The sequence below is a fragment of the Hyla sarda genome, chromosome 3, assembly GCF_029499605.1.
Source record: "Hyla sarda isolate aHylSar1 chromosome 3, aHylSar1.hap1, whole genome shotgun sequence".
Lineage (NCBI taxonomy): Eukaryota > Metazoa > Chordata > Amphibia > Anura > Hylidae > Hyla > Hyla sarda.
Window position 1 is genome coordinate 379,025,736 of NC_079191.1, and position 16,125 is coordinate 379,041,860.

At 46.9% G+C, this 16,125-nt stretch overlaps 2 protein-coding genes across 5 annotated transcripts in view; one reads left to right on the plus strand and one right to left on the minus strand.

Moving 5' to 3' along the window:
- The window catches only part of ESF1 (ESF1 nucleolar pre-rRNA processing protein homolog), an 80,138-nt gene extending 74,118 nt beyond the window's left edge, over positions 1 to 6,020 (minus strand). The window contains exons 1-2 of one of the 3 annotated variants that reach the window (XM_056567884.1): positions 5,953 to 6,020; positions 441 to 1,034 (exon numbers count right to left, since the gene is read on the minus strand). In XM_056567884.1, coding sequence (XP_056423859.1) covers positions 441 to 978 — 538 coding nt within the window. In that variant the 5' untranslated portion in view covers positions 979 to 1,034; positions 5,953 to 6,020. Of the gene's footprint in view, positions 1 to 440; positions 1,035 to 5,791 lie in introns of all 3 variants that reach the window. The other 2 variants (XM_056567883.1, XM_056567882.1) reach the window with 2 other exon arrangements.
- A 13-nt stretch (positions 6,021 to 6,033) lies between these two features.
- NDUFAF5 (NADH:ubiquinone oxidoreductase complex assembly factor 5) overlaps positions 6,034 to 16,125 on the plus strand; it is a 78,186-nt gene continuing 68,094 nt past the window's right edge. For both annotated transcript variants that reach the window (XM_056567891.1, XM_056567892.1), the window contains exons 1-3: positions 6,034 to 6,413; positions 9,155 to 9,195; positions 15,003 to 15,066. In XM_056567891.1, the coding sequence (XP_056423866.1) occupies positions 6,171 to 6,413; positions 9,155 to 9,195; positions 15,003 to 15,066 (348 nt within the window). In that variant the 5' untranslated portion in view covers positions 6,034 to 6,170. The remainder of the gene's footprint in view (positions 6,414 to 9,154; positions 9,196 to 15,002; positions 15,067 to 16,125) is intronic.

The following is a 16,125-nucleotide window of genomic DNA, read 5'->3' on the forward strand; positions in this document are numbered from 1 at the left end:
TAGGGGATAAGATGTCAGGGGCGGAGTACCCCTTTAAGGGTATGGTCACACGTGCTGTATTTTCCTACCCATTGAAGTCAATAGGTAGCAAAATATGGCACGTGACCCTACCCCTAAGGGTGTATTCACATGTACAGTATCCCAGTGTTTCCCGACCCAGTCCTCAAGGCACACCAACAGGCCAGGATTTTAATTTTTCCCTGTTCTATTCCAATGGAGTAACTGAAAAAACCCGGAATGTTGGTGTGCCTTGAGGACTGGGTTGGGAAACACTGCAGCATCCAGCGCATATGTGATGCGCAGGATTTGAAGCTGCAGATTTTATCCGGCAGATTTCAAATAAACATAATGGACAAAACACAGCTTCAAATCCTGCACATATTTTATACTGTACGTGCGAATCCTCCCTCAAAGGGAAATGTACTCTGAATACACTGTACCTGATTCTTCCTCCGATTCCGATGGCTCTGTTACTTTTGCAGACTTCTCAGCACTTTTTAGGGGAACACTAACAGATGGTTTTCCTTTCCTCTTGACTTCTTCATTATTATTTTTCTTCTTAGACAGTTTATTCCCTTTCTCTTGTTTCTCAGCTTTGCTCATTGCTCCAGAGGTTTCTGCTTCTTTTTTCTCATTGATGTTTTTTGTAGAAGTTTCTTTGGATTTTGTCTCCTCTTTCTGCTTCTGTTTCGCTTTCTTTTTCTTCTCTTTCTTGGCACTTAAAGCCGTTTCTGCGTCCTCCTCCTCGGACTCGGACAGATCGTAGTAGCGTTTCAGGTCTTCTGTGGTGTTGTGGTTAACAGGACGCCCCCGTTTGTCCACCGAATATTTCAGATTGAACTTCTTGTCATGGAACATGGCCCGGAATCGTTTATCGATCTTAATTTTCTTCTCTTTTTCCTGCATCTCCCAGAATCTGGGGTCTTTTGTGATCTGACTAAAACGCTGGTCGGATGTAAGATCTTTATTTGCTGCCATCTTGGTATGATTTTTTTTAGGCCAGACAAAGAAATTGAAACTGACGGAAGAAGAAACTAAAATGACAAAAATACAATTAATGTAAAAGTATATAATAAAAAACATGACAAAACACATACAGAAGGGTACAGAGTGGGAAATATACAATTAAGACTAGTGTTTCTCAACCAGGGTGCCTCCAGCTGTTGTAAAACTACAACTCCCAGCATGCCCGGACAGCCTTCGGCTGTCCGGGCATGCTGGGAGTTGTAGTTTTGCAACCACTGGAGATACCTTGGTTGAGAAACATATCACTTTTATACTTTTATCCATAATTCATCAGCACCTATAGAATTCTTTGGCGCGCATAATGCACGTTTCTGCGTGTCACTGATCTTATCCCAAAAATAATGTTTTTCTTGTAAAGGGGAAAAACTAAATTCTGGCATGTTCACAGCATAAGCCATATAAGAGTACCTCCAGGACCATAATACAGATCAATGGGGATTCCATATGCCTCCATAGAGGATCATTATACTGTGCCGTAAGGAGACAAGTACACATTGCATTTCGCTGTACCATACAGGATCAGTACACATGGCATTACTGTGCCATACAGGATCAGTACACATGGCATTACTGTGCCATACAGGATCAGTACACATGGCATTACTGTACCATACGGGATCAGTACACATGGCATTACTGTGCCATACAGGATCAGTACACATGGCATTACTGTACCATACAGGATCAGTACACATGGCATTAATGTGCCATACAGGATCAGTACACATGGCATTACTGTGCCATACAGGATCAGTACACATGGCATTACTGTGCCATACAGGATCAGTACACATGGCATTACTGTGCCATACAGGATCAGTACACATGGCATTACTGTGCCATACAGGGTCAGTACACATGGCATTACTGTGCCATACAGGGTCAGTACACATGGCATTACTGTACTATACAGGATCAGTACACATGGCATTACTGTGCCATACAGGGTCAGTACACATGGCATTACTGTGCCATACAGGATCAGTACACATGGCATTACTGTGCCATACAGGATCAGTACACATGGCATTACTGTGCCATACAGGATCAGTACACATGGCATTACTGTGCCATACAGGATCAGTACACATGGCATTACTGTGCCATACAGGGTCAGTACACATGGCATTACTGTGCCATACAGGGTCAGTACACATGGCATTACTGTGCCATACAGGATCAGTACACATGGCATTACTGTGCCATACAGGATCAGTACACATGGCATTACTGTGCCATACAGGATCAGTACACATGGCATTACTGTGCCATACAGGATCAGTACACATGGCATTACTGTGCCATACAGGGTCAGTACACATGGCATTACTGTGCCATACAGGGTCAGTACACATGGCATTACTGTGCCATACAGGATCAGTACACATGGCATTACTGTGCCATACAGGATCAGTACACATGGCATTACTGTGCCATACAGGATCAGTACACATGGCATTACTGTGCCATACAGGATCAGTACACATGGCATTACTGTGCCATACAGGATCAGTACACATGGCATTACTGTGCCATACAGGATCAGTACACATGGCATTACTGTGCCATACAGGATCAGTACACATGGCATTACTGTGCCATACAGGATCAGTACACATGGCATTACTGTGCCATACAGGATCAGTACACATGGCATTACTGTACCATACAGGATCAGTACACATGGCATTACTGTACCATACAGGATCAGTACACATGGCATTACTGTACCATACAGGATCAGTACACATGGCATTACTGTACCATACAGGATCAGTACACATGGCATTACTGTGCCATACAGGATCAGTACACATGGCATTACTGTGCCATACAGGATCAGTACACATGGCATTACTGTGCCATACAGGATCAGTACACATGGCATTACTGTGCCATACAGGGTCAGTACACATGGCATTACTGTGCCATACAGGGTCAGTACACATGGCATTACTGTGCCATACAGGGTCAGTACACATGGCATTACTGTGCCATACAGGGTCAGTACACATGGCATTACTGTGCCATACAGGGTCAGTACACATGGCATTACTGTGCCATACAGGATCAGTACACATGGCATTACTGTGCCATACAGGATCAGTACACATGGCATTAATGTGCCATACAGGATCAGTACACATGGCATTAATGTGCCATACAGGATCAGTACACATGGCATTACTGTGCCATACAGGGTCAGTACACATGGCATTACTGTGCCATACAGGGTCAGTACACATGGCATTACTGTACCATACAGGATCAGTACACATGGCATTACTGTGCCATACAGGATCAGTACACATGGCATTACTGTGCCATACAGGATCAGTACACATGGCATTAATGTGCCATACAGGATCAGTACACATGGCATTACTGTGCCATACAGGGTCAGTACACATGGCATTACTGTGCCATACAGGGTCAGTACACATGGCATTACTGTGCCATACAGGGTCAGTACACATGGCATTACTGTGCCATACAGGATCAGTACACATGGCATTACTGTGCCATACAGGATCAGTACACATGGCATTACTGTGCCATACAGGATCAGTACACATGGCATTAATGTGCCATACAGGATCAGTACACATGGCATTACTGTGCCATACAGGGTCAGTACACATGGCATTACTGTGCCATACAGGGTCAGTACACATGGCATTACTGTGCCATACAGGATCAGTACACATGGCATTACTGTGCCATACAGGATCAGTACACATGGCATTACTGTGCCATACAGGATCAGTACACATGGCATTACTGTGCCATACAGGGTCAGTACACATGGCATTACTGTGCCATACAGGATCAGTACACATGGCATTACTGTGCCATACAGGATCAGTACACATGGCATTACTGTGCCATACAGGATCAGTACACATGGCATTACTGTGCCATACAGGATCAGTACACATGGCATTACTGTGCCATACAGGGTCAGTACACATGGCATTACTGTGCCATACAGGATCAGTACACATGGCATTACTGTGCCATACAGGATCAGTACACATGGCATTACTGTGCCATACAGGATCAGTACACATGGCATTACTGTGCCATACAGGGTCAGTACACATGGCATTACTGTGCCATACAGGGTCAGTACACATGGCATTACTGTACTATACAGGATCAGTACACATGGCATTACTGTACCATACAGGATCAGTACACATGGCATTACTGTACCATACAGGATCAGTACACATGGCATTACTGTACCATACAGGATCAGTACACATGGCATTACTGTGCCATACAGGGTCAGTACACATGGCATTACTGTGCCATACAGGATCAGTACACATGGCATTACTGTACTATACAGGATCAGTACACATGGCATTACTGTACCATACAGGATCAGTACACATGGCATTACTGTGCCATACAGGATCAGTACACATGGCATTACTGTGCCATACAGGGTCAGTACACATGGCATTACTGTACCATACAGGATCAGTACACATGGCATTACTGTGCCATACAGGATCAGTACACATGGCATTACTGTACCATACAGGATCAGTACACATGGCATTCCTGTGCCATACAGGGTCAGTACACATGGCATTACTGTGCAATACAGGATCAGTACACATGGCATTACTGTACCATACAGGATCAGTACACATGGCATTACTGTGCCATACAGGATCAGTACACATGGCATTACTGTGCCATACAGGATCAGTACACATGGCATTACTGTGCCATACAGGGTCAGTACACATGGCATTACTGTGCCATACAGGATCAGTACACATGGCATTACTGTGCCATACAGGGTCAGTACACATGGCATTACTGTGCCATACAGGGTCAGTACACATGGCATTACTGTGCCATACAGGGTCAGTACACATGGCATTACTGTACCATACAGGATCAGTACACATGGCATTACTGTGCCATACAGGATCAGTACACATGGCATTACTGTACCATACAGGATCAGTACACATGGCATTACTGTGCCATACAGGATCAGTACACATGGCATTACTGTGCCATACAGGATCAGTACACATGGCATTACTGTGCCATACAGGATCAGTACACATGGCATTACTGTACCATACAGGATCAGTACACATGGCATTACTGTGCCATACAGGGTCAGTACACATGGCATTACTGTACCATACAGGATCAGTACACATGGCATTACTGTGCCATACAGGATCAGTACACATGGCATTACTGTGCCATACAGGATCAGTACACATGGCATTACTGTACCATACAGGGTCAGTACACATGGCATTACTGTGCCATACAGGATCAGTACACATGGCATTACTGTACCATACAGGATCAGTACACATGGCATTACTGTACCATACAGGATCAGTACACATGGCATTACTGTACCATACAGGATCAGTACACATGGCATTACTGTGCCATACAGGATCAGTACACATGGCATTACTGTGCCATACAGGGTCAGTACACATGGCATTACTGTGCCATACAGGATCAGTACACATGGCATTACTGTACCATACAGGATCAGTACACATGGCATTACTGTACCATACAGGATCAGTACACATGGCATTACTGTACCATACAGGATCAGTACACATGGCATTACTGTACCATACAGGATCAGTACACATGGCATTCCTGTGCCATACAGGATCAGTACACATGGCATTCCTGTGCCATACATATAACATTTATTTAAGTGCAGAAAATGTATCTGATTATTCAGGGAGAGCGACATCACCTCAGCTGCTGTAAAACTACAAGTACCAGCAGACCCGGGATCTCCACAGCAGCCACAGCCTACAGGCGATCACCTCTCCGATATCGTTCTATACAGAATAGATAAGATTACACACTATATTATCCTCCTATCCACACGATTAGCTTCTTCCTTCTCCTCACCGATCACCACGTGATTCCTCCCAACAATCCTTTGCGCTGCTGTGACCTCTCACCCCGGGTACGGCGGCCGCGAGTGACCAAACTTAGTGTCGTGTGTCCTGCGCTGCTGCCCTTGGCTGTGTTCAGCTTCCAGCTTGTGATTCCTGCTGAGTACACTCGGGAGTTGTATTGTCCTGTATTCACATGGATTCTCTATAGGACTCTGTATTATTAGTGCTATGGCCTCTAGTGCACTGGGGGTGACTCTGTGCAGAAGATGTTCTCTTCTGGTTCTCAGAAGGGGGCACAGTGCAGTAAGCAGCAGTGGATGGCATACATATGGCACCCCCAACCTAAGGAGGGCATCCACCTCCAGAACAGAGAGCCTTTTCAATGTATTTGACAGGGACATGAAGAGGAGGCAGAAGAACTGGGCAGCAAACCAGGCCAATGCCCATCAGTACCAGTACCTACGGGAAGAGGTGAGTCACCGCCACACACACCACAGTCTACCGCCACACACACCACAGTCTACCGCCACACACACCACAGTCTACCGCCACACACACCGCAGTCTACCGCCACACACACCGCAGTCTACCGCCACACACACCACAGTCTACCGCCACACACACCGCAGTCTACCGCCACACACACCGCAGTCTACCGCCACACACACCACAGTCTACCGCCACACACACACACCACAGTCTACCGCCACACACACTGCAGTCTACCGCCACACACACACTGCAGTCTACCGCCACACACACTGCAGTCTACCGCCACACACACTGCAGTCTACCGCCACACACACTGCAGTCTACCGCCACACACTGCAGTCTACCGCCACACATACACACACACCACAATCTACCGCCACACACACCACAGTCTACCGCCACACACACCACAGTCTTCCGCCACACACACCACAGTCTACCGCCACACACACCACAATCTACCGCCACACACCACAGTCTACCGCCACACACACCACAATCTACCGCCACACACACCACAATCTACCGCCACACACACCGCAGTCTACCGCCACACACACCGCAGTCTACCGCCACACACACCGCAGTCTACCGCCACACACACTGCAGTCTACCGCCACACACACTGCAGTCTACCGCCACACACACTGCAGTCTACCGCCACACACACTGCAGTCTACCACCACACACACTGCAGTCTGCCGCCACACACACACACGGCAGTCTGCCGCCACACACACACACGGCAGTCTGCCGCCACACACACACACGGCAGTCTGCCGCCACACACACACACGGCAGTCTGCCGCCACACACACACGGCAGTCTGCCGCCACACACACACACGGCAGTCTACCGCCACACACACACACGGCAGTCTACCGCCACACACACACACGGCAGTCTACCGCCACACACACACACGGCAGTCTACCGCCACACACACACACGGCAGTCTACCGCCACACACACACACGGCAGTCTACCGCCACACACACACACACGGCAGTCTACCGCCACACACACACACACACACGGCAGTCTACCGCCACACACACACACACGGCAGTCTACCGCCACACACACACGGCAGTCTACCGCCACACACACGGCAGTCTACCGCCACACACACACACGGCAGTCTACCGCCACACACACACACGGCAGTCTACCGCCACACACACACACGGCAGTCTACCGCCACACACACACACGGCAGTCTACCGCCACACACACACACGGCAGTCTACCGCCACACACACACACGGCAGTCTACCGCCACACACACACACACGGCAGTCTACCGCCACACACACACACGGCAGTCTACCGCCACACACACACACACGGCAGTCTACCGCCACACACACACACACACGGCAGTCTACCGCCACACACACACACACACGGCAGTCTACCGCCACACACACACGGCAGTCTACCGCCACACACACACACACGGCAGTCTACCGCCACACACACACACGGCAGTCTACCGCCACACACACACACGGCAGTCTACCGCCACACACACACACGGCAGTCTACCGCCACACACACACACGGCAGTCTACCGCCACACACACACACGGCAGTCTACCGCCACACACACACACGGCAGTCTACCGCCACACACACACACGGCAGTCTACCGCCACACACACACACACGGCAGTCTACCGCCACACACACACACACGGCAGTCTACCGCCACACACACACACGGCAGTCTACCGCCACACACACACACGGCAGTCTACCGCCACACACACACACGGCAGTCTACCGCCACACACACACACGGCAGTCTACCGCCACACACACACACACGGCAGTCTACCGCCACACACACACACACACGGCAGTCTACCGCCACACACACACACACGGCAGTCTACCGCCACACACACACACACGGCAGTCTACCGCCACACACACACGGCAGTCTACCGCCACACACAAACATACCACAGTCTACCGCCACACACACACACACCGCAGTCTGCCGCCACACACGCACTGCATTCTACCGCCACACACCGCATTCTACCATCGCACACACCGCATTCTACCACACACACACACAATTCAGTCTACCGCCACACACACACACACGGCAGTCTACCGCCACACACACACACACACACACGGCAGTCTACCCCCACACACACGGCAGTCTACCGCCACACACAAACATACCACAGTCTACCGCCACACACAAACATACCACAGTCTACCGCCACACACACCGCAGTCTGCCGCCACACACGCACTGCATTCTACCGCCACACACCGCATTCTACCATCGCACACACCGCATTTTACCACGCACACACACAACGCAGTCTTCCGCCACACACACACAACGCAGTCTTCCGCCACACACACAACGCAGTCTTCCGCCACACACACACACTGCAGTCTACCGCCACACACACCGCACTCTACCGCCACACGCACACCACAGTCTACCGCCCCACACACACACAAACCGCAGTCTTCCATTACAAACACACAGCATTCTACCACTACAAACACACGGCAGTCTACTGCACACACATTTAGTGCACAGTCAATGCCTTACAAACTAATCAAACACAGGTACAGACACTATATTATAAACAACACTAACAGCCCTTTACAGCCCCTGTAGCATAGTCAAATAAAAAAATAAAAAGTCACTTTTTTTATGCATTATTATTTCTAATTCTCTTTTGCAGGTTGGAGACAGAGTTGCAGATCGTGTGTTTGATGTGGCCCGGTAAGTCACTGCTTCTCCCCTATACCCTGCTTATTGACCAGTTTCTGTATATGTCTCATAGCTAGGAGGTGTTATCCCTACATTAAAGGGGTATTCCAGGAATTTTTTTTTATTTGACTATGCTACAGGGGCTGTAAAGTTAGTGTAGCAAATAATAAAGTGTCTGTACCTGTGTGTGACGGTTTTCTCACAATTCTTCTGTGATTATCGCTCCAATACTTATTTTTACCAGAATACAAAATGACTGTTGTCTCGGATTTTTCCCAGCTTGCAATGCAGCCGAGACCTGACTCACTAGTCAGCTGATGACAGGGAGTCTGTCTGCTTCAATGGATGGAGCGATCGATTGGTGGGAGAGAGATCAATCTGCGACTAATGCAACAGCTGTAGGCACCCTGATTGAAAACCACAGGTCTTTTGAATGGATGCAGCTCATTTATGTTTCAATGGGTGGGGTGGCTGAGGTGTGGGAGGGAGGAAAATGGAATTGTGGGATTTGTAGTCAAAAAAGAAAAGTCAAACAGGAAATAGAAGTTCACGAAAAGCTAGCCACAGTGTTATGGTAATCTCATGACATTTAGCCCTAAGACAAGTGCAGGTCCTTCCTAAACATGTCCATTACTGCCTGCCAGGTATGTACTAAAATCACCTTATGGTGGATAACCCCTTTAAAGTGGTACTCCGCCCCTAGACATCTTATCCCCTATCCAAAGGATAGGGGATAAGATGTCAGATCGCCGCGGTCCCGCTGCTGGGGACCCCGGGGATCGCTGCTGCAACACTAGGCTATCATTACTACGCAGAGCGAGATCACTCTGCACGTAATGACGGGCGATACAGGGGCTGGAGCAACGTTATGTCACGGCTCCGCCCCTCGTGACGTCACAGCCCTCCCCCGTCAATACAAGTCTATGGGAGGGGGCATGGCGGTCGTCACGCCCCCTGCCATAGACTTGCATTAAGGGGACGGGCCGTGATGTCATGGGGGGCGGAGCCATGATGTCACGCTACTCCGTCCCCTGTATCGCCCGTCATTACACACAGAGCGAACTCGCTCTGTGCAGTAATGATAGCGGGGTGCCGCAGCGGCGATCCCCGGGGTCCCCAGCAGTGGGACTGCGGCGATCTAACATCTTATCCCCTATCCTTTGGATAGGGGATAAGATGCCAGGGGCGGAGTACCCCTTTAAGAGTTTTCAGCACATTGTAATGCAAAGCAAAGCTCCTACGTAAAATAGTAGGTACAAAACACCTTCTGTGTGCAGCATACAATGCTTAGTCCATTCCAAAATGTTTAAAATGAATGTTCGGCAGGTGGCACAGCCACCTGTTCGGTGGACGCGGATGCAAATCCTAAAGACAGCCATAGACACTGTGATTGGTCAGGTGAGCGAGCGTTCAGCCATGATGCCCCCATAACAATAAACATTCACATGGCGTTTCAGTGGCAGATGGAGGCCGGGGGGCCCGACCCCTCAAGGAACATTTATCAGGGAATGTGCAGACAATACAACTTGTATGTATTCTGTCTGACAGCAAAGCTTGGAGCAGTTTTTTCCAAACCAGTGTGTCTCCAGCTGTTGCAAAACTGCAACTCCCAGCTTGAGAGGTACTGGAAGGATTGATATTTTTAAATTTTCCTCTGGAGTACCCCTTTAATAGTTCCATTGATAGGTTGGCGTATCCTCAGATATCAGTCTACAGAAGCCTATACTCCTAATAACCCTAAGGCAGTGTTTCCCAACCAGGGTGCCTCCAGCTATTGCAAAACTACAACTCCCAGCATGAGAAGTACTGGAAGGATTAAGATTTTTAAATTTTCCTCTGGAGTACCCCTTTAATAGTTCCATTGATAGGTTGGCGTATCCTCAGATATCAGTCTACAGAAGCCTATACTCCTAATAACCCTAAGGCAGTGTTTCCCAACCAGGGTGCCTCCAGCTATTGCAAAACTACAACTCCCAGCATGAGAAGTACTGGAAGGATTAAGATTTTTGAATAGACGTAATTTACAAATCTGTATAACTTTCTGGCAGCAGTTGGGGGAGTACCCCTTTAATAGGTCCATTGATAGGTTGGCGTATCCTCAGATATCAGTCTACAGAAGCCTATACTCCTAATAACCCTAAGGCAGTGTTTCCCAACCAGGGTGCCTCCAGCTATTGCAAAACTGCAACTTCCAGCATGCCCGGACAGCCTTTGGCTGTCCGGGCATGCTGGAAGTTGTAGTTTTGCAACAGCTGGAGACACACTGGTTTGGAGGATTGTCTGGGATCAGGAAACATTGCATTGTCAGCAGATTCTACCTAATAAAATCTAAGGCGGTGTTCACATTGTAAGTTTGCATGTTCTGCATATGCTCCGGGATGTCAATGCAGAGACCCAAAAGAGTATTGGGGAAGATTTAGCAAAACCTGTGCAGAGGGAACGTTGACCAGTTGCCCATAACAACCAATCAGATCGCTTTGTTAAAGGAGTAGTGCCGTGAAATATAACTTACCCCCTATCCAAAGGATAGTGGATAAGTCATCCGCTCCATGCAGGGGTCGACGCGCCCCTTCCAGCAGACATTCGGATCCCCATTCAGGAGAACGCGGGGGGGGTCCCAGCAGTCACACCCCTCCCCCGTGCGATCTATAACTTATGCCCTATCCTTCGGATGGGAAAGCATATCAGCTGCTTTAACCCCTTAAGGACGCAGGGTTTTTCCGTTTTAGCATTTTCATTTTTCCCTCGTCACCTTCTAAAAATCATAGCGCTTTCAATTTTGCACATAAAATTCCATATGATGGCTTATTTTTTGCGCCACCAATTCTACTTTGCAGTGACATTAGTCATTTTACCCAAAAATCCACGGCGAAACGGAAAAAAAAATTCATTGTGCGACAAAATTGAAGAAAAAATTTAATTTTGTAAATTTGGGGGCTTCCGTTTTTACTCAGTGTATTTTTCGGTAAAAATGACACCTTCTCTTTATTCTGTAGGTCCATACGGTAAAATGATACCCTACTTATATAGGTTGGATATTGTCGTACTTTGGAAAAAAATCATAACTACATGCAGGAAAATGTATATGTTAAAAATTCTCATCTTCTAACCCCTACAACTTTTTTATTTTTCCACGTACGGGCTGGTATGAAGACCCCTTTTTTGCACCGTGTTCTGAAGTTTTTTTAGCGGTACCATTTTTGTATTGATTAGACTTTTTGATGTTTTTTTTTTTTTCATGATATAAAAAGTGACCAAAAATACACTAATTTGGACTTTGGAATTTTTTTGCGTGCACGCCATTGACCGTGCGATTTACTTAACATTATATTTTTATAGTTCGGACATTTTCGCACGCGGCGATACCATATATGTTTATTTTTATTTACACAGTTTTTTTTGTTTTTTTTTATGGGAAAACGGGGGTGATTCAAACTTTTATTAGGGAAGGGGTTAAATGATCTTTATTCACTTTTTTTTTCCACTTTTTTTTGCAGTGTTATAGGTCTCATAGGGACCTATAACACTGCACACACTGATCTCCTATGCTGATCCCTGCCATAGCTTTGCACGGTCAGTCAGATAGGGGCTCGATTGCTCAAACCTGTAGCTCAGGCTTGGAGCAATCAATCGACGATCGGACGCCGCGGAGACAGGTAAGGAGACCTCCGCCTGCGTCCCAGCTGATCGGAACATCGCGATTTTATCGCGATGTCCCGATCAGCCCAACTGAGCGGCCAGGAATCATTTTCTTTCGCTTTCAGATGTGGTCGGTCAACTTTGATCGCCGCATCTGAGGGATTAACAGCGCGCGGCACAACGATTGATGCCGCGCGCTGTTAGCCCAGGGTCCCGGCTATGATTAGCAGCCGGGACTGACCCGGTGTGATGCGGGGTCACAGCGTGACCCCGTTTTAAACACCGGGCGTAGGGTACGCCCTACGTCCTTAAGTAGTTAACCCCTTAAGGACTCAGCCCATTTTGGCCTTAAGGACTCAGACAATTAAATTTTTACGTTTTCATTTTATATTTTCTTTTATATTTTCATCCACAGACTAGTATGAGGGCTTGTTTTTTGCGTGACCAGTTTTCCTTTGTAATGACATCACTCATTATATCATAAAATGTATGACGCAACCAAAAAACGCAATTTTGCTAATTTTGGAAGGTTTCGTTTTCACGCTGTACAATTTATGGTAAAAATGACGTGTGTTCTTTATTCTGAGGGTCAATACGATTAAAATGATACCCATTATTATATACTTTTATATTATTGTTGCGCTTAAAAAAAATCACAAACTTTTTAACCAAATTAGTACGTTTATAATCCCTTTATTTTGATGACCTATAACTTTTTTATTTTTCCGTATAAGCGGCGGTATGGGGGCTCATTTTTTGCGCCATGATCTGTACTTTTTTTTGATACCACATTTGCTTATAAAAAGCTTTTAATACATTTTTTATAATTTTTTTTAAAATAAAATGTATATTTTGGATTTTTTTTTTTTCGTTCACGCCGTTCACCGTACGGGATCATTAACATTTTATTTTAATAGTTCGGACATTTACGCACGCGGCGATACCAAATATGTCTATGAAAAATTTTTTTACGCTTTTTGGGGGTAAAATAGGAAAAAACGGACGTTTTACTTTTTTATTGGGGGAGGGGATTTTTCACTTTTTTTTTTTACTTTTACATTTTTTTTACATTCATTTTTTTTACACTTGAATAGTCCCCATAGGGGACTATTCATAGCAATACCATGATTGCTAATACTGATCTGTTCTATGTATAGGACATAGAACAGATCAGTGTTATCGGCGATCTTCTGCTCTGGTCTGCTCGATCACAGACCAGAGCAGGAGACGCCGGGAGCCGGACGGAGGAAGTAGAGGGGACCTCCGTGCGGCGTTATGAATGATCGGATCCCCGCAGCAGCGCTGCGGGCGATCCGATCATTCATTCAAATCGCGCCCTGCCGCAGATGCCGGGATCTGTATTGATCCCGGCACCTGAGGAGTTAATGGCGGACGCCCGCGAGATCGCGGGCGTCGGCCATTGCCGGCGGGTCCCTGGCTGCGATCAGCAGCCGGGATCAGCCGCGCATGACACGGGCATCGCTCCGATGCCCGCGGTTATGCACAGGACGTAAATGTACGTCCTGGTGCGTTAAGTACCACCTCACCAGGACGTACATTTACCTCTTGCGTCCTTAAGGGGTTAAAGGGGTACTCCTGTGAAAAACTTTTTTATTTTTCAAATCAACTGGTGCCAGAAAGTTAAACAGATTTGTATATCACTTCTATTAAAATAAATCTTAATCCTTCCAGTACTTTTTAGGGGCTGTATACTAAAGAGAAATCCAAAAAAGAAATGCATTTCCTCTGATGTCATGACCACAGTGATCTCTGCTGACCTCTGCTATCCATTTTAGGAACTGTCCATAGCAGCAAATGTTTGCTATGGGGATTTTTTTCCTGCTCTGGACAGTTCATGAAATGGACAGCAGAGGTCAGCAGAGAGCACTGTGGTCATGATATCAGAGGAAATGCATTTCTTTTTTGGATTTCTCTTTAGTATACAGCCCCTAAAAAGTACTGGAAGGAGTAAGATTTTTTAATACAAGTGATTTACAAATCTGTTCAACTTTCTGGCACCAGGTTTTCCACGGGAGTACCCCTTTAATTTATTTATTTATTTTTGCATAATTGCTCGTAAATTATTTATGCCACTTGGAGATTTTCCAAGCATAAGCAGCCAGCTACAGATACAGTTTCCAGAAACTATTTTAACATAAGATTTTTTTTCTATTTTTCAGAACGTTTCCTTTTGCTTTAGATATCGGTTGCGGTAGAGGTTACGTACCGCGTCATCTGACAAAGGTAAGTCTATGCCCACATGGCTTCTGTCTGCAGCTGCTGGAACACATGAAGCCAGATACATGGAGAAGAGGGAAAAAAAATGAAGATACAAAATACTAAATATTTTTTATCTTAACCCGATAACGACCACCGACGAGTATAGACGTCCAGGTTGGCGGCCGTTCCCGCACCTGGACGTCTATACTCGTCCATTATTCTTGTGGGTGCTGCCCAGTGCACCCACGAGATCGCGGCAGGGACTCGGCTGTATCACACAGCCGGGACCCTGCTGCACTGCCAGGACCGAAGTAAACTTCGGTCCCGGCAGTTTTAACCCTTACAGCCGCGGTCGGAAGTGACCGCGGGCTGTAAGTGTTATAACAGAGGGAGGGAGCTCCCTCTGTCACTCCTGCAGCACCCCGCATCGCGATCGCGGGGTGCTGTGTGTGGCCGCGGCTGGCCGGGACCTGCCGCACTGCCGGGAGTGAAGTTCACTCCACTCCCGACAGTTTAACCCTTACAGCCGCGGTCAGAATTGACCGCGCGCTGTAATGAGTTCTGACAGAGGGAGGGGGCTCCCTCTGTCTCTCCTGCAGCACCCCGGAGCATCGCAGGGTGCTGCTGCATACCTGGGCAGCCGGGGGTCCTACAAAGACCCCCAGGTCTGCCCTGGGTACTGCCTGAAAGGACGTGCCAGAGGCACGTCCTAATATGCTGCCTGCTAGTGAAAACTGGCAGGCAGCATATAACTGCAATGCTTTGGAATACTAAGTATTCCAAAGCATTAAAAAGTGTAAAAATAAATAAATGAATAAAATAAAAGTGTAAAAATAAATTAAAATGTAATAAAAGTGTAAAAAAAAAATTAAAAAAATTAATAAAAAATTAATAAATAAATAATATATGTGTATATATATATATATATATATATTAAAAATACATTTATTAAATTAATCTAATTAAAAAAAAATGCATAATGTGTAGGATCGCATTGGCGGACATCCGCAGCATGTAATATGCTGCGAATGTCCACCATGTGATCCTACACATTATGCAGCAGTCACGGTAATGAGCTCCCTG